Source organism: Podarcis filfolensis (genome assembly GCF_964270895.1).
Source record: "Podarcis filfolensis genome assembly, chromosome: W".
NCBI lineage: Eukaryota > Metazoa > Chordata > Lepidosauria > Squamata > Lacertidae > Podarcis > Podarcis filfolensis.
Genome location: NC_139619.1, coordinates 34,621,223 through 34,637,306, shown reverse-complemented (window position 1 = coordinate 34,637,306; position 16,084 = coordinate 34,621,223). Strand labels below are relative to the sequence as shown.

General features: G+C 46.0%; 1 protein-coding gene across 2 annotated transcripts; it reads right to left on the bottom strand.

The window, feature by feature from the left end:
* Window positions 1–1,271: 1,271 nt before the first annotated feature.
* LOC310753902 (putative CENPB DNA-binding domain-containing protein 1) lies at window positions 1,272–4,652 on the bottom strand. 2 transcript variants are annotated; one of them, XM_083595257.1, is made up of 3 exons: window positions 4,594–4,652; window positions 3,922–4,421; window positions 1,272–1,708 (listed from the first exon to the last, which is right to left on the bottom strand). In XM_083595257.1, the coding sequence occupies exons 2-3, from the start codon at window positions 4,402–4,404 to the stop codon at window positions 1,415–1,417; spliced, it is 777 nt and encodes a 258-aa protein (XP_083451383.1). In that variant the 5' UTR covers window positions 4,405–4,421; window positions 4,594–4,652; the 3' UTR covers window positions 1,272–1,414. The 2 variants fall into 2 exon arrangements, with proteins under 2 accessions (XP_083451383.1, XP_083451382.1); XM_083595256.1 differs by having other exon boundaries at window positions 3,922–4,652.
* Between the last annotated feature and the right edge of the window lie 11,432 nt (window positions 4,653–16,084).

The following is a 16,084-nucleotide window of genomic DNA, read 5'->3' as shown; positions in this document are numbered from 1 at the left end:
GTTAAATTTTTCTCCAATACCTTAGTTTTAGATTTGTTCAATTTAAATCCTGCAACCTGGCCAAAATCTTGAATTAATTCTAAAACCCTTTTAGTACTAGATTCTGGCTCTTGTAACGTAAGTACCAAGTCATCTGCAAATGCTCTCAATTTGTATTATTTAGCTCCGACCTGTACCCTGTAAGCCATAGGTGGGAGGGGCTCAGAGAGCTTCTGCCCAGATCAAAGGACCTGATGCTGGGAGACTGACGATCGGGGTCTTTCTCCTGCTGCTCTACCTGAGGCTCCAGGCAGCTGAAGGGGAGATTGGGTAGCCCCTGTTGGGTATGTTTTATGTTATGCTTTGCATGCCTGCTGTTTATTTGTTAATAAAACTGTTTTGGTTCCCCTTCTATCTCCTCATTCCTTTTGTCCTGATATCCTTGGAAAGAACTGCTGTATTTGGCAGCACACCATGAGACCAGTAAATGGTCAATGGCAGGTGTGGGCACTGGTCTCCAGGGATAGCTGTCTTCATTAGCCTTACCTCTGGAGCTGCACCACACCCCATATCTGTTTGCTGGAGAATTTCCCAATTGCTCACCCACCCATCTCCCCCATGGCCTTGCAGTGAAGGATACAATGATGTGATGGGGTGCTGTGGGGGTAGCCCCCCTTACCTGAGGCCCTTTCCCATCCTCCTCTTATTTGCTGCTAGCACACTTCTTTTTCCAAAGCTTAAACATCTCTCCAGTGGAAATGCCATTTGATGTCAGCTTTCGGCACCTCCATCCCTAGTAATTCACTAAACATCTGTCTACTGTTCATCTTCTGCTCTGAATTTCAAAAGCTTGCTTGCTCTCCCCCATCCCTCACAGCCCGTGCTCGAGGTCTGGCAGCTCTATCTTCCTGCACATCACCTAGCTGCCCTATCAAAACAACAACTTCCCCAATAGATCTTCCATGGGCAGGCCCCAACAATGCTAGCAAGGGCCCGGCACATGGCAGCTGGGGCCCCCCTTCAACAGCCTCACTCACATTCCTGCTGTTAACAGCTATGCATCTGGGCCATTGAACCCAGCTAGGTAGATTCCAGCTTGCATTGTCATGCTTCTCAATTGCTCTGCTGCTTCCTCAATAGTACAGTGGTGCCTCGCAAGACGAAATTAATTCGTTCTGCGAGTTTTTTCGTCTAGCGAATTTTTTGTCTTGCGAAGCACGAAATCCCATAGGAATGCATTGAAATTCAATTAATGCGTTCCTATGGTCAAAAAAAGTCCAAACAAAGCCAAATTTGGTACAACAAGAGTTTATTAAGTGCTCTTTAAAGTCACACATACTGTAAAGAGCATTTCAAAAATTGAAGGAACAATAAATTAAGTTTCTAAACATGACAGAAAAACATTTAAAAATCAACAAAGTGTACAGTACATTTTCTAAGACTCTGGGGGACAACTCGAAGAAGGTTCCTCTTCCACTCTTTGCTTCTTGCTGAAGAACCTATCCATGGTCTGCTGCTTCATCCGCCTTTTCAGTACCTCCCTGAAAGGCGACATGACCCTCGTATCAAAAGTGTTCGCAAGGTCACGTGTCAGGTCCTTGTCAGGGTGGTGGCGCTGTGCAAAAGCCTGCACATCCTTCCACTTCAGGCAAATGTCCCTCAGTTCTTTGGAGGACAGCCGTTCCTCAGTTGCTTCCTCCTCTTCCAGTGAGGCCTGCTCCTGCGCAGCCTCTGCTGGCAGTTCAACCAGCTCCTGGGTGGTCAGCTTGTGGTCGTGCTCCTCCACCAGCTCGCTGACGTCCTCCTCTGTGACCTCCAGGCCCATGGTCCTCCCCAAGGCAACAATGTCCTGCACCACTGTTGACTCTGGTGCATCAGAGTCACTTGGTGCCACACAGTCCGGCCACAGGCTGCGCCAAGCGCAATTCAGATTTCTCTGGCTGATCCCGTTCTAGGCCGTGGTGATCATCTTCAAGCAGGTGACGATGTCGAAGTGGTCCTTCCAGAATTCCCGCAGGGTGATGGTGGTGCAATCAGTCATAATAATAATAATAATAATAATTTATTATTTGTACCCCGCCCATCTGGCTGGGTTTCCCCAGCCACTCTGGGCGGCTTCCACAGAAAACCAAAAATACACTAAAATATCACAGATTAAAAACTTCCCTGAAGCCTTAAGATGTCTTCTGAATGTCAGGTAGTTATTTATCGCTTTGACATCCGATGGGAGGGCGTTCCACAGGGCAGGCGCCACTACCGAGAAGGCCCTCTGCCTGGTTCCCTGTAGCTTTGCTTCTCGCAATGAGGGAACCGCCAGAAGGCCCTCGGCGCTGGACCTCAGCATCCGGGCAGAACGATGGGGGTGGAGACGCTCCTTCAGGTATACTGGGCCGAGGCCGTTTAGGGCTTTAAAGGTCAACACCAGCACTTTGAATTGTGCTCGGAAACGTACTGGGAGCCAATGTAGGTCTTTCAAGACCGGTGTTATGTGGTCTCGGCGGCCGCCCCCAGTCACCAGTCTAGCTGCCGCATTCTGGATTAGTTGTAGTTTCCGAGTCACCTTCAAAGGTAGCCCCACGTAGAGCGCATTGCAGTAGTCCAAGCGGGAGATAACCAGAGCATGCACCACTCTGGCGAGACAGTCCGCGGGCAGGTAGGGTCTCAGCCTGCGTACCAGGTGGAGTTGGTAGACAGCTGCCCTGGACACAGAATTGACCTGCGCCTCCATGGACAGCTGTGAGTCCAAAATGACTCCCAGGCTGCGCACCTGGTCCTTCAGGGGCACAGTTACCCTATTCAGGACCAGGGAGTCCTCCACACCAGCCCGCCCCCTGTCCCCCCAAAACAGTACTTCTGTCTTGTCAGGATTCAACCTCAATCCATTAGCCGCCATCCATCCTCCAACTGCCTCCAGGCACTCACACAGGACCTTCACCGCCTTCACTGGTTCTGATTTGAAAGAGAGGTAGAGCTGGGTATCATCTGCATATTGATGGACACCCAGTCCAAACCCCCTGATGATCTCTCCCAGTGGCTTCATATAGATGTTAAAAAGCATGGGGGAGAGGACGGAACCCTGAGGCACCCCACAAGTGAGGGCCCAGGGGTCTGAGCACTCATCCCCCACCACCACTTTCTGAACACGGCCCAGGAGGAAGGAGCGAAACCACTGCATAACAGTGCCCCCAGCTCCCAGCCCCTCTAGACGGTCCAGAAGGATGTTATGGTCGATTGTATCAAAGGCCGCTGAGAGATCCAGCAGAACTAGGAAACAACTCTCACCTTTGTCCCTAGCTCGCCGGAGATCATCAACCAGCGCGACCAAGTCACCTCGAAGCATCGCCTGAAAAGCTCCTTGGTGTAGAGTTTTTTGAAATTGGCGATGACCTGCTGATCCATTGGCTGGAGCAGTGGCGTGGTGTTAGGCGGCAGGAACATGATGCTGATGAAGCTGAACTCCTCCAACAAGTCTTCCTCAAGGCCTTTAGGATGAGCAGGAGCATTGTCCATCAGAAGCAAAGCCTTCAGCGGCAGGTCATTGTCCAGCAGGTACTGTTTGACAGCAGGGCCAAAAGCAAGATTGACCCAGTCCACAAACAGCACACGTGTGACCCAAGCCTTACTGTTGGATCGCCACATGACACTCAGCTGCTCCTTGTTGACCTTGTGTTTCTTGAAGGCCCGTGGGTTCTCCGAGTGGTACACCAGCAGGGGCTTGATCTTCAGGTCGCCGCTTGCGTTGGCACAGAAGAGCAGGGTCAGACGGTCCTTCATGGGCTTGTGGCCAGGCAACTTGGCCTCCTCCTGTATGATGAAAGTCCTTTTGGGCATCCTCTTCCAAAACAGCCTGGTCTCGTCACAGTTGAAGACCTGCTGTGGAATGTAGCCCTCCATCTTCACAACCTCCAGGAACTCCGCTGCAAAGTCTTCAGCTGCAGGAACATCAGAACTGGCAGCCTCTCCATGCCTGACCACGCTGTGGATTCCAGATCTTGTCTTGAACCGGTCAAACCAGCCTCTGCTTGCCTTGAAGACTTCTGGCTCGCCTGAGGTTCCTGGCTGTTCCCAGACGAGGTCTGCGTGCAAGGCCTTGGCCTTCTCACAAATGACGGCCTCAGTCACTGTGTCCCCTGCACGCTGCTTCTCTTCTAACCAGATGAGCAGCAACTTCTCCACCTCCTCCAGAACAGCTGGGCGGTTCTTCACGATCCTGGTGACTCCCTTGGCTGCATCAGTTGCAAGGATCTTCTCCCTCATCTTCAGGATGGTCCCGATGGTCGATGGATTCCTCCCGTACTCCCTGGCGAGGTCTGTCACATGCATTCCACCGTCGTGCCTCCGGATGATCTCCTTCTTCATTTCCAGCGTAACCTTCTCCTTCTTCCTCTCGCCGGCCTCTGCAGCAGCAGTCTTCTTGGGTCCCATGGCAGCACAGCTCCTACCTTCGCAAACCCCCCCAAAAAATAAAAAAATCAGTGCTTCACATCCAAAAAATTCAAAAGCACCCAGCCAGCCACCACACAGAAATTCAAACCCAGAACCAAGTCCTTGAATTCCAAACACCCCAACCCAAAATCCAAAAGCCCCCAAAAAAGTTTTAAAAGTTTAACTTACCAAATGGCTGCAAAAGAAGTTTTGGAAAAGCTTCAAAAATCACCAAAGTCTTCAAAAACCTCAACTGTTCCCCCAGCCACCCACCACACAGAAATTCAAACCCAGAATTTTTTTTTTTTTAAAAACAGCAGAGTGGCCCAATGGTTCCAGATTCTTGCAAACCCCTCCCCAACTTTTCCCCCAGTCACCCACCACACAGAAATTCAAATCCAGAAATTTTTTTAAAAAACAACAGAGTGGCCCAATGGTCACAGAAAATCATAAAAATTCAGAAAAAAACCACACAAGCTTCCAGATTCTTGCAAACCCCTCCCCAACTGTTCCCCCAGTCACCCACCACACAGAAATTCAAATTCAGATTTTTTTAAAAAAAAACAGCAGAGTGGCCCAATGGTCACAGAAAATCATAAAAATGCAGAAAAAAACCACACAAGCTTCCAGATACTTGCAAACCCCTCCCCAACACCAAGTCCTTGAATTCCAAACACCCCAACCCAAAATCCAAAAACCCCCAAAAAAGTTTTAAAAGTTTAACTTACCAAATGGCTGCAAAAGAAGTTTTGGGAAAGCTTCAAAAATCACCAAAGTCTTCAAAAACCTCAAAAAAGGCTACCACACCGCGTGCTATGAGTTGCTCCTCGAAGTCAAGTCGCAACTTCACCTCTTCAAGCAATGCATCCTGGGTATTAACGGTTTTACGAAAAAGGAAACAAACTTGCAAGATGTTTTCGTCTTGCAAAGCAAGCCCATAGGGAAATTCGTCTTGTGAAGCACCTCAAAAAACGAAAAACTCTTTCGTCTAGCGAGTTTTTCGTCTTACAAGGCATTCGTCTTGTGGGGCACCACTGTACGCCATGCAGGGAGGCATTCCTCCCAATCCATAGCAGCAAGATACCTCTGACATACAGCTATGTTAGCATTTCACTCCTCCATTGCTAGATGTGTGATTGTTAAATCACATGCCATTGTTTACTTTCTAGGCTTGGAAAGTGTGAGAGCGGAAGTCAGTCTTATTTCTCTCCTGCTGTATTGCACTTTTGTACTTTTCTTTTTCTCCCTCTCTCTTGGAGAAGTGAAAGGATGCCATGGTTGCTTTGTCCTGTATATATTGCTTAATAAATCACTTAGAATGCTACACTCATGCTCCACCGTTTCTGCTATACTCTGCTGATTGAGTGTGCACATGTCTTTTGATATATGTCGCTGGTGCACAACAGGACTGATTTGTGATCGTCCAGGGCTGCACTTCATCAGGAAGACGTCTGGAGAGGTCGGTCTCATTCTGAGGCCTCGTGTGCCCCCAGACGTGCTCCGACAAGCTAGTGTACACCAGTCAAAAAAGCTGCCCATTGCATCTGCTGTTGGCGATCTCAGATGCTGATTAAGCAAAGTATCCTTTGCCAGTGCTCCTAACTTTATTAATTCCTCGGCACTGAGATAGATACTTGATCTGCCTGATCCCGCAGTCACACAATCCAGTGACTTAAAGGCTTCCCCTGTTGCTGCCTTGCACTTTTAGAAATCCCAGCCAATTCTTGCTGGGTGTAATCCCTTACAGTCCTTGTATGCTGGGTTTGTTGCACATTCCCAGGAGGGCCTTTTGTCTTGTTAGTTATTAAAGGCTGACCAAGTGCCCTCACCTCTTTCCTCCTCAGACCCACTGAATGCCACTTCCGAGTCCCACATGTCCCCATCCCAGGTCTCTGGATCCCACCCCTGGGATGTGACTAAAGCCCTTAATTTACAAGGGTTGGGTATCTGCCCTTTCTTTGCCTGCTTGTGATGTTTTAACTTTGCAAACTGGATAGCCATGGTGGTTGCTCTCTCCTCAGCTAAATCCACCCTCCCCTGAGCACTTTCCAGCACCTCTCACAGGAGAGACTGCTGATCCTTGCAAACAGCAAGACCCTCGGCTTGCTGTTGACTTTCTTCTGAGCAGCTTCTAATTCCTACCACATTTCCCAGAGCCCAGTCAGCAAAATCCACCCAAATCTTGCTGCTTTCAACTCCACTCCTGCTGCCTCCAAGCATTTAAGCACGGCATTAGGAGTTGGCCCTCCAAACTCGGCTATCTCAGCTTCCCAAGACATCGGTGGGTTGAACTGATTCAAAACTTAGGCCACTGGCTCCCAGATATCTGTACTGGGTCAACCATGGATGCGACCCAGAAGACTACCCTTTTCCTGCCTAGCATGCTTTTTTCTTCTCTCCCAAAAGGGCATTGTTTCTGAGTCCTGCTCACAGCACCAATTTATGTCTTGCCAAATGCAAGGTGGTTCTTCTAAAATTAGATTCAGAAGCAATACAAACACAAGTGAGTGAGAAGATTACAGATTTTATTCCCAAACAGCAAGCAATATATACCGTACATTACCAAGCAGCACTTCAATCTGCCACTGAGAAGCCCTGAAGAAGTGGTGAAGTGACCCCCAGGTAGCCTTCAATGCACAGCTCCACAGCCAACAGCCTGTGCCCGAACTTCTTACTGCTATGCTCAAAAGCCAAATATTTTATAGATGGCTGTGCCTTGTTATGGCCAGTACAGGCTCAGCTGTGAGCCATTCTACTCTACATCAAAGACAAAAAAGCCAGGCCAGACATCAAAGGTAGATACTGGCCAGTGCAGGCTCAGCTATTTGCCCCCCAGACCATTTGCCCCCAGACCATACATCAAAAGCAGCCATCAAAGACATTTTTCAATGGATAAAAGGTGAAGGTAAAGGGACCCCTGACCATTAGGTCCAGTCGTGACCGACTCTGGGGTTGTGGCGCTCATCTCGCTTTATTGGCCGAGGGAGCCGGCGTACAGCTTCCGGGTCATGTGGCCAGCATGACTAAGCTGCTTCTGGCAAACCAGAGCAGTGCATGGAAACGCCATTTACCTTCCCGCCGGAGAGGTACCTATTTATCTACTTGCACTTTGACGTGCTTTCGAACTGCTAGGTTGGCAGGAGCAGGGACCGAGCAACGGGAGCTCACCCCGTCACGGGGATTTGAACCGCCAACCTTCTGATCGGCAAGTCCTAGACTCTGTGGTTTAACCCACAGCGTGAGAGAGGTAATAAACATAGATAATCAGAGGCAGGAAGAGATGACCATGTCAGGTCACTAATCACCTCGAAATCCCAATAATCTTCCGGAATAGGTTTCCTGTACCGGCTCAGAACAAGTTTCAGTGACAGTTCATTATGTCACCTGTCCTTGGAGCTTAGCCAGGTACAGTTCACTTGTCAAGCATGTTGTCTGGTAACTGGCCAAGCCAGGGGTGAAACTAGGCTTTCTTTCACCCAGATCAAAGACTCAGTTTGGCACCCCCCCACACACATATAACAACAACAATAATAATAACAGAAAGTGTGATAATGATCAGGCACATACCAGAGAGTAAGTCCTACTGAACTCAGTGGGACTTACTTCTGAGAAAAAATGCTTAAGATTGTAGTACAAGACTGCAGAATCTTTACACAGTTACCTGGGAGTAAGCTCCATTGAATTCAGTGGGACTTACTTCTAAGTAGTACAGGCTTGCAGTTAAGGCTCTAAAGAATAAAATAAAAGAAGAAATACTCCACAAGTTTCCTAAAAAAAAACAAAAAAAACCTGCTGGCTGCTGAACCATTGCAATTAAATAATTAAAAGTGGATTGGCTTACATTTTTCTTCCAAATTACAGGAAGGGATAAATACAAAGTGCTCCATATGTCAGCATCACATTTCTTTCATTTCAGGTATTTTATTTTCAATATAAACAAGACTCAGTTTTTGTAGCTGATTGTATGTAGCAGCGGCCTCTTTATGTATTCACATAAACATGTATGTTATCCTCTAGATACACACACACACAAGCAAGCCCAATCCAATCGAAATAACTTTATTGTACTAGCCATTGGCGATGACAAATCTGCAACAAAAATAAAAACAAGCAAAAGGGGTGTTGCGCTGCAAATAATGGTCTCTCTTAAGATCTCAGCGTCTCCCTTACATTTCACTGCTATATTGTCCAGTGTCGTCTTTCTGATCTTTTGGCCGCCAAAACAAAAAGGCTGACTTTATGAGTCACCAAAGTGTTTACATCACTAAGAAGCCATAGAACCGTCTCTGCTGGTGGACTTCCGGTGGCGGCAGCTTCATGCAAATCATGCAACCTCCAGTTAAGTTTTATTCCACTAGTTTTAGTGTTTTATGGTTTTAGTGTTTTAAGTATTTTATGGCTTAGTTTTAGTATTGTATTGTCCTCTTTCACCTCATTTTTACTTCATTTTTACTTAATCACATTATGGTTTTGTTCTAAATGGAGGGAAGGGGGGGTCGACCTTTCAGAATTTTGTATGGTAATGTTCAGTTATGCCATCAGAAGAACAGTTGCACTATGGTCCAAGGTCCTAATTTATTGCAGGGAATCAAATCCATAGATTCTAATGTGTTTGTAGCCATGCCTGTACTTAACATTGTTTCTGTTACAGATAGGTAGCCGTGTTGGTCTGCCATAGTCAAAACAAAAAAAAAAAAATTCTTCCAGTAGCACCTTAAAGACCAACTAAGTTAGTTCTTGGTATGAGCTTTCGTGTGCATGCACACTTCTTCAGATACGAAGATTCTGTTTCAACAGAAACAGATGTTTCTGTTGAAAGGGTCACACAAGCAAGACAAAATAACAACCAGCAGGGCAGTGATAAGAAAAACCCCACACATTTTATTCACACTCGCTATCAGCAAGTATGTGGGCTCAAGCCTGAGATAAATGGTTATGCAAAACACTAGGATGTGCCCAGACTTGTTCCAAACAGGAAAAACAATTAGTGCCTCCAGCAATGTCACACCTGTGGGGAGGAAGCAGACAGAAAAACTGTTAGCAGCCTGTAATCCCATCCAGGCTTTACACACAAGAAAACCACAGTTGCCTCATGGCATGCTTGTTATGAACACTTATCTGCTATTATCCTAAGGTACGACTGATATTAATAACTTGGTTATTACACGGCCCCCGTACATAAGGGCAGCCAGTACCACCAATTGATCACAGGAGAACTGTCACTGATTCAATAATGTGGGTAGACCGTTTGTGCAAAACACTGTACAGTATTCAAAATGATCTGTCAAGTTTTGACCAATCAACGTTAACAAACAGCGCCACCTAGGGTACATATCGCTGGTACTGCAGCCTTACATTGCACTCCTTTCCATTAAACAAGTTATGTCAAGGGAGAAAATCCTATCAAGCCAGCAAGGCTTCACTGTAGCAACTTTTATTAATTACTTCCTGTCTAGGTCAAGGCATTTTGCAGATGGTTGCAGACTAAGGTAAATTAATATAAATTCACTAAAAATCAACCGTCCAACAGATCTTCTCCATTCCACTTTTGCTCCACTCAGCAAAAGGATTGGGAAATATGACTCTAGAAGCCATGAATCCCAAGGCGTGCAGTCACATACTCAGTGAACCTTGCCCTAGAGAGATTGTCAAGTCCAGGTGTCAGGCTGCCACCCATCACAATCACAAAGGTGGCCAAACCAGGAATGGATTCACACTAGGACACACAAGGAGACTGTGATTTACTTAGCCAGAGGGTCAAGAACTTGTAAATAGTTTTGTTTTCTATCATCAGTGGGTGTCTGGTGATGGTCAGGAGGAGGGAGGGGTGGGTACCTGAAACTCAGGTTGCAACCCCTGGACCTCCCCTTGTATGACAAATTAGTGATGTAGCCATGATGTATTGATGACGATGTCTGAACTGTATTCTGGGATATGAGGGTAACTTTTAAAAGTCAATGTCGTCTTTTGTTCGGGGTCTTGCCTTTCTCCCTGCTGGATTAGGTAGGACCCTGCTATAGCAGTTTGCTTTATACCAAATAAAGGTCAGGCTTCTTAGCCTCTTCGCTTCAGGTTACTCTGGTCGGTGTCTGTTTTTACTCCTCTCTGACCGCGGGAACCACACAAGGACCTAGCAGGCTTACCATGTCCCTTAAGGGCCAGAAGCAGTTATTGCTGTGTCTTTTTCAGTTTTATTACTGGCTGCCGCACATGCTTGCCACCGTAGCTTGCTGTCTAGCTGCTTTGCTGGTCTGCTGATGCTCCAGCCCACTAGTCCAGCTATATCTTCTATTTTTACTATTGCCATAGTTTTAAAATCCTCAATCCTAAAGTGATTATCTTTGCACTTACCTCAAAATTGCCACAAGACCTCCGGCGTCCCCACCTTTCTCAACTGTCTGCTGAATACAATGATGCCATTACCAGCTTAGCTGCAAACTGGGAACTGAAACTGAAATTCTCCACAAACAGTACTTGACAACCCCACTTGAGCTTAGTGTCTGATTCGCCAGCATGCCAAAAAGGAGGAAAAGGTCTTACTCACCAACGAATTTGTGCACTCTACCTAATTCTAAACAAAGCAGACTAGATGCTTTCATAGTGGGACATTCTTCTGCCAAGCTGGAAACAACCTTGACTAACATGTTATCCCCCTGGCTGGGGAGAGGGGAGGGGAATCCCAGGATGTGAGGGGCTCACAAGAGGAGAATGCCGAAGAGGTAGGGAAATTGCCAGAGAAGCAGATACGCCATCAAGAGATTCTGTCACCACACCCTCTGCAGCCAAGCAAATGATCTTTGAAGAGGAAGCAAAATTACTGTCAGAGCTGTGCTTTTTAATTGCAGAAAGGTTACAATCCATTAATGATGAACTGGAAAAGATATTGTCCTTACTGACCATACCAGGACCATGAGATTCAAGGGGAGACATGGTTCTCATGCCCCTAGAAGGCCCTGCAGTGTCCCTAAACTTGGATCAGACCAAGGCAGCAAACAGTTTTTCTTCTTGCTCCAAGCCATGGGCTCCCTATGCTTCTAATAGTAATGTCACACAACAAAAAGACTAAACTGAGCCTTCTACAGACTCAGGTGGTGATCAATGTTTTCCAAATAAATGGACACATCCCATATTGGAATTCCATTGCAAGGGCCAACGCAAATCTCAAATCACTGTTAAACCAACATTACTAAGGAATGACCCAGGCTGGCCAGGAAAAGGCAATCAAGAAGCATTATCAGGTCTCTTGACAGACAGGAGACAAGCAATACTGTCAAATTTCTGTTGCAGACCACATCTATTCTGTGAAATTTCTATGATGATTTCAGATTGATAAGGACAAAATCTTGGTGTACGGTACTTACACTATTTCCCAACTTCAGTAGAGCCCTGTGAGTTCTGAATTGGTCAAGTTCAAGCAAGAGACCATAGCCAGGCAAATTGAAGCAGGACAATGGCTAGGAACCCTGATCGTTTATTGTTGCAACAAGGCTTCAACTCCCAAACAAAACCAGGAAGAAGCCCAGAACAAAGGGCAAATGGCCTCTTAAAAGTTCCCACAATTTCCCATAATACATTTCACATAGCATCATCAAAACATCATAGGTATGTCACAAAAAGGTGTGACTCTCTTGGGCTGTAGCATGTGTGCACCAGGCTGCAGCAGCTCTATTCCCAGGTCGGGCTTGACCCGGGGGCGGAGAGAGGCTGTGGTGTGCGTGCCCCGGATGCACTTTGTTGGGCGAGCTGCAGCGGGCTTCCTCTGTGCGGCATGAGCTTACACTCCACCGCTGCTTGTACATCAGAGTTTGGATGCAATTTCTAGAGATTTAGGGAGCTTTCAAAATGTTGACACCTGATGGCTAAAAGATACTTCAGCATCTCCCCAAAAGGCAATAAAGGAAGACAAAACAGGGATAGTTTTACCCAGGACAGGTTCCAGAAAAATACCACCATCCCTGCCCAAGTGAGCATTTACCCGCCCCCCTCAAAAAAAAATGGAATTTCTGAACATGCCCATGCTCTCCATCTGAGTCTGATGGTCTCCTCTCCACAAGATTAGCCCTGGCAATTGCCTTTCCCTGGACAGCAACAGGGTTGTGGAGATTGTCCGTGAGCCTGCCAGGTTTTGGACTCTATCACAGACCTCCCCCCACCCCCAAGAATTTCTGATCTTTGCATGGGACCTTTTGTGAGCTGGAAAGACCCTGTGCACCCTGGCCAGCCCTGTTGAAAAAACCATTTATTAGCAAGATAACCAGAAGGGATGCAGGCCAAGGGGAGGGCAGAAGTCTTTTTTCCTTGACAGAGAGAAGCCATCCAAGTGGCCTCTTCTGGTTCAGCTATAATAAGGGGGCCAAGCTGCTTTTGAGTATCACTTTCAGCTATTCTGAAGGTTAAATGCCTATTTAGAGCCCCCTATTGAAGATGGAGATGGGGGCCTGGCATTGTTTAAACACTCTCCAGCTTTGTTTAGCTGCTTTCAAGGAGCCTGTGAATTGGGGGGAAAGCTCAGTGTCCACTCCACATGCCACTCCCAGCAATTCAAATAGAAATGCCTCCTCACAGGACAGACTGGCAGTTTTCTGAGAGGCCTCTGTCAGTTGGGCTTCCCTGCTTTCTTTGAGTGACAGTTTAACCCAAGTTCAGAGGCCAGCCTCCACCTTACTGATCTCTGCTTGACACCCAATTACCACATGAATGGGACAGAAAAGGCTTCAACTCCCCCTGACCTTCCCTCCCCTTCCCCCTCATCATTTCTCCCTTGCTCCCACATTCCACACCACCCCTAGATTCCTTTTCTCTGATGCAGAAGGGAGTTCAACACTGCAACTTGGAGAAATAAAACAAAGTCCCAGACACAAGAATCCCAATTGTCATGGCTGCTGCAGCAGGTCCAACACTCCCGTCTGTTATTAAAACCCTTAAAGTTTGACTTGCCAAGGTGAGGCAGACAAATAACTGTGGATTCCTCAAAATGCTTTATTGAAAAATAATTTGCTCCTTCTGAGAGGTTCATGGGCAGAAAATGTCTCCTTGATGGGGCCTAGTTTTATATAGGAAATGGCACTGTCAATTCATTTGTTGTGGGTTCTCTGCTGAAAGAACAGGGTTGGGTTAATATTTAGCCTAAGCACACTGCTGTGCAGGGTCAGACATAAGTGTGTGTGCAAAGAATGGATGCCTTCTGAGTTTTCACAGATGAAAATAGGATCATTCATATATTCTTGACTGGCATTCTTCCATGTTAAACAGAGTCAAGGGTTCTGCCAACCTGTGTTATATTCATGCATTTGGCAGTGGCCTTTATTGCACTACTTTCTGAAGCAGGGAGTGCTACTATCAAAGAACATTTAATCTCATTTAATCTACTCCTACTTAGTAAACATGTCTACTGTTTTCCCTAGTGGTGAGAATAGTATATCTGTGGGTTGCATGAGTGTAATTTACACTGGGAAAACAGCATGGAGGAAAAGGGTTGAAATCTATTTGTTTATGTGGGGCGGGGAGAGGGTGTTATTGCTTTTTGTTTTTGTCCTTGTTTTTACCATGTATTTTATGCTGTGAACTGCCCTGAGAACTATGGATGAAGAGCGATATACAATTTGATGATGATGATGATGATGATGATGATGATGATACCCTGCCCATCTGGCTGGGTTTCCCCAGCCACTCTGAGCGGCTAGCTAGTTTTTCCCATGCTAACAGCTGAAAAAAAAATCAACAACATTTAGGGTCAAAATAGACCCTGTTGAGGTGCACTCCATTGTTTCTCAAGACAGATGGATGCCAACAAGAGGGGGCCATTACCAGGCTGGCCTGGCTATTCCAGCAATTGAATCTATGCTGGATCCAAGAATTAGAAGCAGGGCTCAGGCATACAGCCTACCCCCACCCCAAAACTCATAAAACTATATAACAAGGGGTTAAGTAGGTGGGGGGGGGAGAGGATAAGATAAGAATCTTTGTGCTTGCAGCCATAATTTCTGGGGTATGGACATTGTTGAACCTATAATTTATCAGCAAGTTCCATACTTCTCATTTAGGACTGACAAATTATTTATTCAGCAATTAAAAAAAAATAACCAGGAAATTAGCACTGCAAGCACAAAAACTCAGAAGGCTCCTATGTATCTTCCCGATATGCAGAAAGTCCCAGATTCAATCCCCAGCATCTGCAGGTAGAGCTATGAAAGCCTCCCAATCTGAAACCCTGGAGAGCTGCTGCCAATCAGTGTAGACAATACTGAGCTAGATAGACTAGTGGACTGACTTGGCATAAAGCAAATTCTGATGTTTCAAAAGGCATAAAAATCCTATGGTAGAGCCAGGTCTCTCTGAATGCATTGTTAGGAAAATGCCAGGGAACTGTGTCTTTCCCTCCGAAGTGCCCCTCGGGATGATTCATCACTCTTCCGCCCCGAGTTGCTACTGCAACATATATCCGAAGATATATGCACACACAAACATAGCAGAGTTCAAAGCAGAAGCTGGACTTGAGGTGTAGAATACTAAGCTAATTTATTATGTACAAGATCAAGTGTTACGGAACAAAGAAATCATAGCTCCTCTCTCCTTCTCGTCCGAGAGAGAACAGAAAATGCAAAAGTACAACATAATGGAACAGTGTAACTGAAACTTCCATTCTCATGACTCCAACAGTATGGAATGTCAACACAGACATGTGATGAAAACAATCACACATACTGCAACGGGAGGAATGAAATCCCAACATCCTCCCCCATTTCATGTAACCGCTGCTGCATTACCTAACACAGCCGTTCACAATCAAACATAGTCATTATACACATAACAGACTTTTGTAGTGCTTTTCCCATCTGTGGGATCACTTCCAAAACTGGCATCTGCATATATCTCAAGACCTCCAGACTTCTGATCAGTAAATTTCAGTCTGTAGTGCATAGTACCCTTCAAATAACGTGCTATGCATTTCAGTTCTTTCCAATCCTTAACAGTAGGCTTGGAAGCATGTCTGCTCAGCAAATTCGTGCTGACTTATCAGGTCTTATACATCTGGCAATAAAACTTAGCTTGCCTAGAACACATCGGTACAGTGTGACATCAGAAAATGCTTCATCAGTATCATCTAACTGAAAACCTGTAACCATTAGCATCAACCAAATTCAGTGTGGTTAGCACATCTCAAATTTTCTGTGTCTGGTGTACCAAAATATCACCTCTCTGGTTTCCCTCTATTTCCAGAGAAAGATAATTGGTTACCTCACCAAGATCCTTCATGTCAAAGTGCTTTTGCAATTTTGCAAGAGTGCCTTTGTATAAGGCTTCATCTTTCCAAAGGAAAATAATGTCATCAGCAAAGCATAAACAATACAGCTTCTGTTGGTTCACCTCTTTGACAAATACACATGGATCAGCTTTACCTTGGTGAAAACCTAGAGAAAACAATACCTCTGTTAATTTTGAGTGCCAACACCGGGCACTCTGTTTCAGACCATAGAGGGGTTTCTTGAGACTATAGACCATTCCCTGCTGTACCTGTACTCAATCAGGTGGTAGCATATAAACCTGCTCAGACAATTCACCATACAAAAATGCTGTGTTCACATCATGATGGGAAACATGCAATTTCTCCTCTGCAGCAATTTTGAGCTTAGGCTCTCAAACTTCACAGTTGGTGAAAATGTCTCATGGTAATCTTGAC

Coding starts and splice junctions, on each gene's coding strand:
- LOC310753902 (XM_083595256.1), bottom strand. CDS start 4,404: ATGGGACCCAAGAAGACTGCTGCTGCAGAGGCCGGCGAGAGGAAGAAG. Junction 1,709..3,921: donor GAGAGGCTGCCAGTTCTGAT/GTTCCTGCAGCT, acceptor CTGCCAGCAGAG/GCTGCGCAGGAGCAGGCCTC.